Raw genomic sequence first — 13,420 nt, 5'->3', positions numbered from 1 at the left:
CTACCCCAAGCACTAGATCCAGGAACAGCACAGCATTAACACAAAGCACTACTCCCAGCACTAGATCCAGGAGCAGCACAGCACTAACACAAAGCATTACTCCCAGCACTAGATCCAGGAACAGCACAGCATTAACACAAAGCATTACTCCCAGCACTAGATCCAGGAACAGCACAGCACTAACACAAAGCATTACTCCCAGCACTAGATCCAGGAGTAGCACAGCACTAATACAAAGCATTACTCCCAGCACTAGATCCAGGAGTAGCACAGCACTAATACAAAGCACTACTCCCAGCACTAGATCCAGGAGCAGCACAGCACTAACACAAAGCATTACTCCCAGCACTAGATCCAGGAGCAGCACAGCACTAACACAAAGCATTACTCCCAGCACTAGATCCAGGAGCAGCACAGCACTAACACAAAGCATTACTCCCAGCACTAGATCCAGGAGCAGCACAGCACTAACACAAAGCACTACTCCCAGCACTAGATCCAGGAGCAGCACAGCACTAACACAAAGCACTACTCCCAGCACTAGATCCAGGAGCAGCACAGCACTAACACAAAGCACTACTCCCAGCACTAGATCCAGGAGCAGCACAGCACTAACACAAAGCATTACTCCCAGCACTAGATCCAGGAGCAGCACAGCACTAACACAAAGCATTACTCCCAGCACTAGATCCAGGAACAGCAGCATTAACACAAAGCACTACTCCCAGCACTAGATCCAGGAGCAGCAGCACTAACACAAAGCGCTACTCCCAGCACTAGATCCAGGAGCAGCAGCACTAACACAAAGCGCTACTCCCAGCACTAGATCCAGGAGCAGCACAGCACTAACACAAAGCACTACCCCAAGCACTAGATCCAGGAGTAGCACAGCACTAACACAAAGCATTACTCCCAGCACTAGATCCAGGAGTAGCACAGCACTAACACAAAGCACTACCCCAAGCACTAGATCCAGGAGTAGCACAGCACTAACACAAAGCATTACTCCCAGCACTAGATCCAGGAGCAGCAGCACTAACACAAAGCGCTACTCCCAGCACTAGATCCAGGAGTAGCACAGCACTAACACAAAGCACTACCCCAAGCACTAGATCCAGGAGTAGCACAGCACTAACACAAAGCACTACTCCCAGCACTAGATCCAGGAGTAGCACAGCACTAACACAAAGCACTACTCCCAGCACTAGATCCAGGAGCAGCACAGCACTAACACAAAGCACTACTCCCAGCACTAGATCCAGGAGCAGCACAGCACTAACACAAAGCATTACTCCCAGCACTAGATCCAGGAGCAGCACAGCACTAACACAAAGCATTACTCCCAGCACTAGATCCAGGAACAGCACAGCACTAACACAAAGCATTACTCCCAGCACTAGATCCAGGAGCAGCACAGCACTAACACAAAGCATTACTCCCAGCACTAGATCCAGGAGCAGCAGCACTAACACAAAGCATTACTCCCAGCACTAGATCCAGATCTAAGGAGCAGTGGCATTTTGCTTTACAGCTGGGGCCCCAAGGGGTATATTCACCCATTAGTATGTAGGGTCCATGTGCTCAAACCTTCAGCCCACAGGAAAAAGCTCCGAACCAAAATGCCTCAGAAATGAGAAAAGAAGGCTGGCACAGCCCCCGATGTGGCCCTAGTATAGTGGGGGCCCCACTCCCCCATCATGCTCCCATTATAAGGCTGGCACAGCACTGTTGTGCACTTTGTGTAATAGCCCCCGATGTGGCCCTAGTATAGTGGGGGCCCCGCTCCCCCATCATGCTCCCATTATAAGGCTGGCACAGCACTGTTGTGCACTTTGTGTAATAGCCCCCGATGTGGCCCTAGTATAGTGGGGGCCCCGCTCCCCCATCATGCTCCCATTATAAGGCTGGCACAGCACTGTTGTGCACTTTGTGTAATAGCCCCCGATGTGGCCCTAGTATAGTGAGGGCCCCGCTCCCCCATCATGCTCCCATTATAAGGCTGGCACAACACTGTTGTGCACTTTGTGTAATAGCCCCCAATGTGGCCCTAGTATAGTGAGGGCCCCGCTCCCCCATCATGCTCCCATTATAAGGCTGGCACAGCACTGTTGTGCACTTTGTGTAATAGCCCCCGATGTGGCCCTAGTATAGTGAGGGCCCCGCTCCCCCATCATGCTCCTATTATAAGTCTGGCACAGCACTGTTGTGCACTTTGTGTAATAGCCCCCGATGTGGCCCTAGTATAGTGAGGGCCCCGCTCCCCCATCATGCTCCCATTATAAGGCTGGCACAGCACTGTTGTGCACTTTCAGTGTAATAGCCCCCGATGTGGCCCTAGTATAGTTAGGGCCCCGCTCCCCCATCATGCTCCCATTATAAGGCTGGCACAGCACTGTTGTGCACTTTCAGTGTAATAGCCCCCGATGTGGCCCTAGTATAGTTAGGGCCCCGCTCCCCCATCATGCTCCCATTATAAGGCTGGCACAGCACTGTTGTGCACTTTCAGTGTAACAGCCCCCGATGTGGCCCTAGTATAGTGAGGGCCCCGCTCCCCCATCATGCTCCCATTATAAGGCTGGCACAGCCCCCGATGTGGCACTAGTATAGTGAGGGCCCCACTCCCCCATCATGCTCCTATTATAAGGCTGGCACAGCACTGTTGTGCACTTTCAGTGTAATAGCCCCCGATGTGGCCCTAGTATAGTGAGGGCCCCGCTCCCCCATCATGCTCCTTTTATAAGTCTGGCAGTGCCTGCAAGCAGCCAGTTGGGCAGTTTGGACCCTAGGGGCATTCCGCTAAGCAGCAGCCAATCACTGCTCACCATCAGATAAATCAGCCAATGGGGCAGTCACTGAAAATAACCAGTGCATATGGGGGGGTTTAAACGGGGAAATTGGCCTGAACAATCGTAGGCTCATTATTTATTGTAGCTGCACCCCTCCACTTAATCCTTCATTTTGCCATTCAAACCACTAGTTGCTAGGATGAGTGGGACCCTAGCAACCATACAGCACTTTCTAGTCAGATCAGCAAAATACATTTTAACAGCAGCTCAGGGGTTAATGCCCTGCCCTGCAGGACCCTCCTACACACTGGCATCTAACGCTGGCAGCCCCCACCCTTTCGACTCCTCACTAATTACTACTATTGCCCTTTCAGAGGGCGGGCAGACACAAATGCGGTTGAACGAGGCTGGCGGCTTCCAGGGTTGCCAGATTTATTTTTCCAACTAGCCAAAAGCCACTTTAAAAGTAGCCCAAAAATAGCCCAATATGCGCAATAAAGAAATTATATAATATAAAAATTATATAATCACTACCCAGTTACTGGGATGGCTGATATTGCATTAACCCCAGACACTATATACATATGGGTGCGTTAAACTACAACTCTCAGCAGCACCAGTAGAAAAGTAATAGTACAATCACATACCCTATAGAGCAGGGTGTAGGGCAGACAGGTTGAGCCTGAAACAGCAAAAAAGAATAGAAAACAGAGCCCCTGTCTATACTGTCCAATTGCATGCTGGGTATTGTAGTTTTATATTAATCGTAGCAGTAGGCTAATTGTTAGATACAAACTACATTACCCAGCATGCAGTGGAACAGGCACACTAGGGGGGAATAAAACTTTGGCTAGTTTCCAAATTACAAACCCACCAAGGCTCCACAAAATAGCCCAAATCTGTACCTTGGCGGGTTTGTACTCGTACTTGTAATTAGTAGCCCAAATCTTACGGCTTCTGACGCGAGGGCTGTCCATTCAGCAGGCTTCTGGTTGGAGGGTTCCCTACGTAAGAGGCTTCTGGTTGGGGGGATTTCCTCCAATCAGAAGTCTCTCGAATGGGAAGCTTCTCCCCCATGTCAGAAGCTCCCTGTTCAGAAACTTCTGATTGGAGGGCTCCCCATTCGAGAGGCTTCTGATTGGAGGGCTCCCCATTCGAGAGGCTTCTGATTGGAGGGCTGCCCAGGCGAGAGGTTTCTGATTGGAGGGCTCACTCGGCAGAGGCCTCCGGCAAAATTAACCGCTCTGCCGCCCTCCTATGATGTACACAGGAGTTAAATCTCACGAAATAATAAAAGACAACCACCATAAGCCTGGTGTAGACACCAAACACTCCTAGCTGTGGGTTAAGGGGGAGAGCGGCAACTGCTTTGCTACAAAAACATCACTCTTGTAACTCCCAGTCACGTGATACTGTCCGCTTTGTGTCCCGATCTGTGTTAATAAAGTTGCAGTTAAAAAAAAACTCCAAACAAAGGTATTTCCCGCCAGTCGCAATGGCTATTGGGCGGGACTGAGAGCGGTCGCGCAGGGGCTGCTGGGAGTTCGCAGACGCGCCATTGACGTCACACTCTCGCGGTGTTTGGCTCTCGCTGTGTGGAGAGGAGGAAGCGGGAGGCTCCGGGGGGAGAGACCCGCACACACCGCTCCCCGGATCCGGTAAGGCGGCCTGTGTACCGGAAGCCCGTGTGTGTGTGTGTATCCGTGTGTGGGGCTGAGCCGCCGGGACCCGGATGTGCGCTCTCGGCTTCTAACTGCCCGGAACTGGGGGTGGGGGATCGGCACCGAGCTGTGTGTGAGTCCCCCGTCCGATGTGAGAGGGAACCTGGGGGGGGATACGTCTCTCCCCCATACTCCCATATTAATCCTTGTGTGTCACTGAGGGGCATTACTGCGAGTAGGTACCCCAGGGGTACGGGCCCCATTATGGGCGGGGGTGGGTCGCTATATGGACCCCATTATAGGTAGTGGGGTTCAGTTTAAGCAACTTGTTATGCCTGGGGGTGGGGCCTGTATAAGAACCCCCATTGGGCCCGGGGGGTGGGGTCTGTCTAAGGACCCCCATTGGGCCCGGGGGGTGGGGTCTGTCTAAGGACCCCCATTGGGCCCGGGGGGGTGGGCTCTGTAGAAGGACCCCCATTGGGCCCGGGGGGGTGGGCTCTGTCTAAGGACCCCCATTGGGCCCGGGGGGTGGGCTCTGTCTAAGGACCCCCATTGGGCCCGGGGGGGTGGGGTCTGTCTAAGGACCCCCATTGGGCCCGGGGGGGTGGGGTCTGTCTAAGGACCCCCATTGGGCCCGGGGGGGTGGGGTCTGTCTAAGGACCCCCATTGGGCCCGGGGGGTGGGGTCTGTCTAAGGACCCCCATTGGGCCCGGGGGGTGGGGTCTGTCTAAGGACCCCCATTGGGCCCGGGGGGGTGGGCTCTGTCTAAGGACCCCATTGGGCCGGGGGGTGGGCTCTGTCTAAGGACCCCCATTGGGCCCGGGGGGGTGGGGTCTGTCTAAGGACCCCCATTGGGCCCGGGGGGGTGGGGTCTGTCTAAGGACCCCATTGGGCCCGGGGGGGTGGGGTCTGTCTAAGGACCCCCATTGGGCCCGGGGGGTGGGGTCTGTCTAAGGACCCCCATTGGGCCCGGGGGGTGGGGTCTGTCTAAGGACCCCCATTGGGGCCCGGGGGTGGGGTCTGTCTAAGGACCCCCATTGGGCCCGGGGGGTGGGGTCTGTCTAAGGACCCCCATTGGGCCCGGGGGGTGGGGTCTGTCTAAGGACCCCCATTGGGCCCGGGGGGTGGGGTCTGTCTAAGGACCCCCATTGGGCCGGGGGGTGGGCTCTGTCTAAGGACCCCCATTGGGCCGGGGGGGTGGGGTCTGTCTAAGGACCCCCATTGGGCCCGGGGGGTGGGGTCTGTCTAAGGACCCCCATTGGGCCCGGGGGGGTGGGGTCTGTCTAAGGACCCCCATTGGGCCCGGGGGGGTGGGGTCTGTCTAAGGACCCCCATTGGGCCCGGGGGGTGGGGTCTGTCTAAGGACCCCCATTGGGCCCGGGGGGTGGGGTCTGTCTAAGGACCCCCATTGGGCCCGGGGGGTGGGGTCTGTCTAAGGACCCCCATTGGGCCCGGGGGGTGGGGTCTGTCTAAGGACCCCCATTGGGCCCGGGGGGGTGGGGTCTGTCTAAGGACCCCCATTGGGCCTGGAGTGTTGGTATTCATATTCACATACAGGGTGTATAAATACACTAGTTGGGGGGGGGGGATAAATACTTTTATGTAACTGAGGTGAGGATTTGGGTCTAAAGGCTGGGGCATTAGTGGCAGTAAGTACCCAGGTGTAGGGGGCGGGTAAGTATAATGACCCCATTATGGCTAGGGGCAAATATAAGGACCCTAGTGTGGGGGTATGTTATAGCTTGTGGGGCTCTGTAGAAGGACCCCATTATGCCAGGGGGTGGGCTCTGTAGAAGGACCCCATTATGCCAGGGGGTGGGCTCTGTAGAAGGACCCCATTATGCCAGGGGGTGGGCTCTGTAGAAGGACCCCATTATGCCTGGGGGTGGGCTCTGTAGAAGGACCCCATTATGCCTGGGGGTGGGGTCTGAGAGATTAGGGGGGTTTTGAGTTTTGCTATAAGCCCCCTTTTTTGTTCAGTAAGTAAAATTGCCGGTTTTTCCCTTTAGTGAAGCTTCATTGAGGAGGGACCATGACTGAAATCAGTGACCTCGACCGGCAGATCGAGCAGCTGAGGCGCTGTGAGCTCATCAAGGAGAGCGAAGTGAAAGCTCTTTGTGCCAAAGCGCGGTGAGTCTTCTGCAGAGCCACCTTATGGGCCGGCTGGGTCTGCCTGGGGGGGGTCACCTTTAGGGTGTTATAGAGCAGCCACTTCTAAGCAACATTTTAATCTTCATTATTAATTTGTCATAGTTCTTGAATTATTTATTAGTTTTTATATGAGGGTCACTGACCCCAGTAGCAAAAAAAACTATTGCTCTGTGAGGCTCCAGTTTTATTGTTACTTTTTGTAACTTTTCTATTCAGGCCCTCCTCCTATTCATATACCAGTCTCTCATCCAAACCACTCTCTGGTTGTTAAGGTAACTTGGACCCTAGCAACCAAACTGAAACTCCATACTGGAGAGCTGCTGAACTGAAAATTAAATAACTTAAAAAAATTTTTTTAATTGTCTCAGAATATCACTATATATATCCAAAAAAGACCAGCAACACCGAGTTATATTCCAAAAACAATCAATTGTGTATTAAAAACGCATGAACAGCCACCGTTACGTTTCGGTCCCCATCGGGACCTTTCTCAAGGCAACCATGCTAACCAAACCCATGTTCTATTTATCCATAGTGAACCAGCAAATAGGAAGTGACACACAGTGCACATATGCCATAAAGTGACATGCAGTGATTGCAGTAAAGCATGTAACTAATGCTGCAAAGTGATCCGTGCCATAGATTATCATTAGATAATTAGTGCTCACATAAAGTATCTATTGCACACATGCCATAAAGTGACTATTGCAGTAAAGCATGTTACTAATGCTGAAAAGTGATCCGTGCCATAAATTATCATTAAAACATCACATGTCATAAAGTGACCATTTCAGTAAAGTGTGCAGCGAATGCTGTAAAGTGATCAGTGCCATAAATTATCTTTATGATTATATATAATATATAATCATAATCACTTTAATTTATTCTGCAGTACAGTGCTGCGTACATAAGTAGCCTTATGTTCTCCCCTCACTTTACAGAGAGATTCTGGTAGAAGAGAGTAACGTGCAACGAGTCGATTCGCCTGTTACGGTAAGGGGCACGTCCATGGGAAATACCTCCGTGGGGGGCAGGCAACATTGGGGCTGAGACCTTACTGAGCATGAAGTACTAACACTTTCTATCCTGGATCTGTCTCCTAGGTCTGTGGGGATATCCATGGGCAGTTCTACGATCTCAAGGAGTTGTTCAGGGTGAGTTTACGGATGGGGAGATCTTCATAATGGCAGCAAGTAACTAGTGCAATGAGAGTGAGTGTGAGCCCCTGGGATCAGAAGGGTGCAGCCTGTTACCTGCTTTCTTCTCGCTTTGTGTTACATGCACTTGGGGCTAAACATTAACCCTATCTGTAACAATGGCCCCTTTATTGGAGCTCCCTATAGATCCTCTCAGGTCCCTGTCTGGGTTTCAAATGAGGGGTGGGTGTGTCCTAACGGTCCCTGCCAGAAGCACAGTAGGAGGGGGAGAGCCAATCACAGCCCTGCAGTCACACAAGCACAGACAGGCTTCAGTTCCCTATCAGGTCAGCCTAGCTGCTGATTGGTTCGTTGTCACAATCTTATTTTACACACAATATGTCCCCTTTAATTGTGTAAGGGGCTCCTACCAACACGCTGTCAGGGTTGGGGGCTAAGTTCAGGGTCAGCAGCCGCTGGCTAAGGAGCATTAGCCCAGTAGCCCTCCGTGAAACCACTGAACTTTGTTCTGTATCCCATTAGTGTTTTGTTTCAACTAAACGGTGTGTGACGTGCAGTTTGTGTCAACTTGTTATTCTCGTTTCCCTAGGTGGGCGGCGACGTCCCCGAGACAAATTACCTTTTCATGGGTGACTTTGTGGATCGTGGGTTTTACAGCGTTGAAACATTCCTCCTTCTCTTAGCACTAAAGGTAAGTGCTGTGTTAGGGTCTGGGGGGGCACTGTGGCTTATCAGACTGCAGCGTAGCAGAACTGCCCCCCCTGGGGCTGAGCAGCCTTTACATTGAATGTGCATGAAAGGACTGGGTTTGTCATGGCGGCATGATTTCTCCTTTCTGCTCCGCAGGTTCGTTACCCAGATCGGATCACCCTGATACGCGGCAACCACGAGAGCCGGCAAATCACACAAGTGTACGGTTTCTACGACGAGTGTCTGCGCAAATACGGCTCGGTAACGGTGTGGCGCTACTGCACAGAGATCTTTGACTACCTCAGTCTGTCTGCTATCATAGATGGCAAGGTGAGGGGCTGGGATTACGAGTCCTATTGGGCATCCAATCACTTTTGTTCCCCCCCCCATCACCAAAATGGCTTAATTTGATATGCCGGCAGTATATGTCCAATGAAATGCCACTTTACATATATCTCCCACCCCCTGGGGGTTTAAACACTGTACTCTGCTCCTGAGTTGTGTGCTTAGGGTATGGTATATAGGTATATACACAATACGTATATATAATGAAAAACATGGGATCTGTTTGTATTTCTGCTAGATCTTTTGTGTACATGGTGGGCTGTCACCCTCCATTCAGACATTGGATCAGATTAGAACTATTGACCGCAAGCAAGAAGTGCCTCATGATGGACCCATGTGTGACCTGCTCTGGAGTGACCCAGAAGGTAACGTGAAGCTTTATGGCATTATTATGGGATGTATCCAGCCTTATGTTTAGGGCTGTTTGCCAGTCGGTACAATGGCTTCCAGGCCTTCTGGAGATATATTATTAGATATCTTGTTCTATAGACTGCTGACTGTGCTCTCTCTCGCTCTCTGCCAGATACTACCGGATGGGGGGTGAGCCCCAGGGGAGCTGGATACCTTTTTGGCAGTGACGTAGTGGCACAATTCAACGCAGCCAACAACATTGATATGATTTGCCGGGCTCACCAGCTTGTCATGGAAGGATACAAGTGGCACTTCAACGAGACTGTCTTAACTGTGTGGTCGGCACCAAACTACTGCTACAGGTAAAGAGACAGTTTAATGGAGAGACATAGGATAAGGATAGGATAAAGGGGAAAAACCCTTACCCTGTAGGCTGGTTTCCTTTTAAACATTAAAGGAGACATATTGGATAAATGGGAAACCCCTAACCCTGTAGGCAATTATGAATAATATCCGGTGCTGGTTTCCCTTTGGGCTAAACATTAACCCTATCTGTAACAATGGCCCCTTTATTGGAGCTCCCTATAGATCCTCTCAGGTCCCTGTCTGGGTTTCAAATGAGGGGTGGGCGTGTCCTAACAGTCCCTGCCAGAAGCACAGTAGGAGGGGGAGAGCCAATCACAGCCCTGCACTCACACAAGCACAGACAGGCTTCAGTTCCCTATCAGGTCAGCCTAGCTGCTGATTGGTTCCTATCCTACAGTACAGAAACACAACTTTTTAAGCACAATCCTTCTATATCTAGAGGAGTATAATTCCCTGGTACATTCTTAATTTTTATAGGATATGTCTCCTTTAACCCTATCTGTAACAATGGCCCCTTTATTGGAGCTCCCTATAGATCCTCTCGGGTCCCTGTCTGGGTTTCCAGTGAGGGGTGGGCGTGTCCTAATGGTCCCTCTAGGAGGGGGAGAGCCAATCACAGCCCTGAACTCACACAAGCACAGACAGGCTTCAGTTCCCTATCAGGTCAGCCTAGCTGCTGATTGGTTCCTATCCTACAGTGCCGCCGGCCCCCCTGCACAGCCTGGGAAAGGAGGCAGCAGGAAGTGGGTTTTTGGAGAAATTTCTCAATAAATCAGCCCCAAACACTACTTTTTAAAGCCCATTCCTTCTGCATTTAGATGAGTACAATTCATTGGCACAATATTGGTTGTCACACAGTGTCCCCTTTAGTTCCGCTCATTGAGTGTGAGTGTGTGCCCCCCCGCAGCCTGACTCTGTGTTCTCTGTAGGTGCGGGAATGTCGCCGCCATACTTGAGCTGGACGAACACCTACAGAAAGAATTCATCATATTTGAGGCTGCCCCCCAGGAGACGAGAGGTATCCCCTCCAAGAAACCCGTCGCTGATTACTTCCTGTGACCCGCCCAATGATGGCCTCTGCACCATTTCCTCCTGATTGTCTTTTTGAACTGCTCCCAGCACAACTCTCTCTCCTCCTCTCACCTCTGGCAACGGGACCAGTGCTGCTGTTTCTAAACAAATGATTTGCCAGCGCCCAGCTCCGCTGCAGAGCATCGCCCCTTCTTTTCTAGATCCATCTCACGGAGCCTCGTGTGTGTGTGTATGTGTTAGGTAGCAACGGTTGGGAAGAGAGAGCTACCGCTGTGTATATAGCATGGCCGTGCCACCCCTACAGTGAATTAGCAATGCCCTGCCAGCTCTTCTAGCAAAGGAGGAGATATCCGGAAACTCCTGTAGCCGTGCTGCGCCTCTCAGGAAACTAGGTAAATGTAATGCTCTGCAGGACTTTCAGGGGGGGTCAGTGTGATGCTTTCTAGTAGGGAGAGAGGGGGGGGCAGCATTATGCAAGGAAACCAAAATACTTCTAGAATTCACAGCTTCTTCCTTGATTTTATAACCCCCCCCCCCCCCCAGATCCGCAGTCATTCCTTATAATGTCTCTTCCACTCGGAGCCTCACGTCCCCTGTACTAAGATGCTGAGCTTACACTCACGTACGGAGTGCCTTAGTGCAAGCGGGGCCCGGGCGCCCAATCCCAGCTGGGGGGGACCAGGAGAGACATGATGATGATGATGATGATGGAACCCGCCGCCCCTTCTCTATTTAGAAGCTGCGGCAGATCTAAGATTTGAGCCCCTTTTGGTGCCGATTGGCAACTTTTGAGCCAAAGTGTTCACCGTAGCTGGCCCCTGTAGCTCAGCGAAGCCATTCTGGGCTGCCGGGAACGTGAGTAGCCATTTTGTTTAACCCTTTGTAAGCGGCTAGCTGAGAGATTGCTTTGGCAAGGAGGCATCTAAAGCTTCAGCTCGTGTATTGCCACCTACAATGCCAAACCTCCGATTCCTTCCCTGGAACAGCCGATATTCCATTATAACTCCCTTCCTTTCGTCTATGGCCCCAGTCTCTTGTTCCGCACTCTTTCTGGTCAAAGATTTTATCCTTTTTCCCTTTTATTTTTATTTTTTTTTTCTTCTAATTTTACATTTTTGGTAGGATACAGTTAAACATCTGCTAATAAAATGAGAAAAAGCAATAAAAATGGAAAATGTATTTGTATATATTTATATGTTAAGTCTGTTAATGCTTCGGTTGGTCAGTAGAAAAGGGGCGGGTGTAGGACCCGTTATCCACAAAGCTCAGGGTATTCTAGATAAGGGGTCTTCCTGTAATTTGGATCTCCGTACCTTAGTCTACTAAAAAAAATTAATTCAACCAATAGGATTGTTTTGCCCCCAATAAGGATTAATTATATCTCCATTGGGGTCAAGTACAAGGTACAGGTATGGGATCAGTTATCCGGAAACCGGTTATCCAGAAAGTTCCGAATTAGGGGAAGGCCGTCACTCTGTTTTATTATTACAGAGAAAATTTAAATCGGTTTTATTTGATTAAAATGGAGTCTATGGGAGACGGGCTTTCCGTTATTTCGGGCTTTCTGGGTAACCGATCCCTTACCTCTACGTTGCAATTGGTCTTCCTTATTTATTTATTTATTTTTATAGTTTTTGGATTATTTGCCTTCATCAAATAGGGGTCACTGACCCCAGCAGCCAAAATCTGTTGCTCTGTCACCTTTTTAATGGCACTTTTTATTCTCATTCTGTTCAGCCCCTCTCCTATTCATATTCTGGTCTATTGAAACCACTGCCTGGTTGCTAAGCTACACAAGACCCTAGCAACCTGATAGCGGCTGAATCCCAAACTAGAGAGCTGATGAACAAAAAGCTAAATAACAAACTATAAGAAAAGAAGACCAATTGCAAATTGTACTTGTAAATTACATCATATGTAAAGTTAATTTAAACGTGACAAACCCCTTTAACCATTGTGGTGCCAAAGCCTGTGGATGGGAGGTTCCCTCGCTGGCACCTCTCTGGGGTTATTAATAGTGAGTGGAACATTGAGTGCCGGCTGCACACTGTCACCTCTCTGCTCACTCCTTATTTATAGACATGAGTGATCCTTATGTAGAGAGGCCGGGGGTGTGGGAGGCACCGCCTCTAATAGGGAGGGGATGAAACACAGAACCCATTTTTACCCACCTCTTCTTTTCAGGCAAGAGCTCGGTGCCCCTGGGAAAGGGAAACTAAACCCTGCGGCACAGCGCGGCTCAACCAAACGTTACTCAGCTGTTGCCGGACTACAAATCCCAGAATAATGTAACATATAATGAAGGGTGAGGCATGCTGGGAGCTGTAGTCCAGCAACATCAGGGTTGGATTCTTAAAGCAATATTGCCCAATAAAACTTTCCCAGCTCTCTAGGGCCCGCATTGGCAGAAATGCAAAAGAATCCTCCAATGAGAATCCCAGCTGATGTGAGTAAATCCGGCTCCCTGTTCTCTGTTCCTGCAATTGGAGTTGGGAGCAATAAGCACAGTTTCCCAGCACTGAACAAGCCTGTCCCTTTATCCCCAGTAGATATAATCTATTTGGATTTTGCCAAAGCATTTGATACCGTTCCCCACAAACGACTGCTTTCTAAGCTAAGGTCTATTGGTCTTAGTGAAGTCATTTGCACATGGATAGAAAACTGGCTACAGGGTCGGGTACAGAGGGGGGAAACTGGCTACAGGGTCGGGTACAGAGGGGGGAACTGGCTACAGGGTCGGGTACAGAGGGGGGAACTGGCTACAGGGTCGGGTACAGAGGGGGGAAACTGGCTACAGGGTCGGGTACAGAGGGGGGAACTGGCTACAGGGTCGGGTACAGAGGGGGGAACTGGCTACAGGGTCGGGTACAGAGGGGGGAAA

General features: G+C 50.7%; 1 protein-coding gene across 3 annotated transcripts; it reads left to right on the top strand.

The window, feature by feature from the left end:
* Nucleotides 1–4,276: 4,276 nt before the first annotated feature.
* ppp4c (protein phosphatase 4 catalytic subunit) lies at nt 4,277–11,728 on the top strand. Of its 3 annotated transcripts, none has more exons than XM_018090470.2 (9): nt 4,277–4,580; nt 6,457–6,577; nt 7,540–7,591; nt 7,702–7,752; nt 8,345–8,446; nt 8,602–8,775; nt 9,029–9,155; nt 9,314–9,503; nt 10,437–11,728. In XM_018090470.2, exons 2-9 carry the CDS (start codon nt 6,480–6,482, stop codon nt 10,564–10,566), a joined length of 924 nt encoding a protein of 307 aa, XP_017945959.1. In that variant the 5' UTR covers nt 4,277–4,580; nt 6,457–6,479; the 3' UTR covers nt 10,567–11,728.
* The last annotated feature ends 1,692 nt before the right edge of the window (nt 11,729–13,420 follow it).

The sequence above is a fragment of the Xenopus tropicalis genome, chromosome 9 (assembly GCF_000004195.4).
Source record: "Xenopus tropicalis strain Nigerian chromosome 9, UCB_Xtro_10.0, whole genome shotgun sequence".
NCBI lineage: Eukaryota > Metazoa > Chordata > Amphibia > Anura > Pipidae > Xenopus > Xenopus tropicalis.
The sequence above is the reverse complement of the archived record's forward strand: the minus strand, read 5'-3'. Positions and strand labels throughout refer to the sequence as shown.

What these genes read in the sequence shown, in the direction of transcription:
- ppp4c (XM_018090470.2), top strand. Translation starts at nt 6,480, where the DNA reads ATGACTGAAATCAGTGACCTCGACCGGCAGATCGAGCAGCTGAGGCGC. An exon ending in TCCTTCTCTTAGCACTAAAG is followed by an intron (nt 8,447 to 8,601) that starts GTAAGTGCTGTG and finishes TCTGCTCCGCAG; the next exon opens with GTTCGTTACCCAGATCGGAT. An exon ending in GCACCAAACTACTGCTACAG is followed by an intron (nt 9,504 to 10,436) that starts GTAAAGAGACAG and finishes TGTTCTCTGTAG; the next exon opens with GTGCGGGAATGTCGCCGCCA.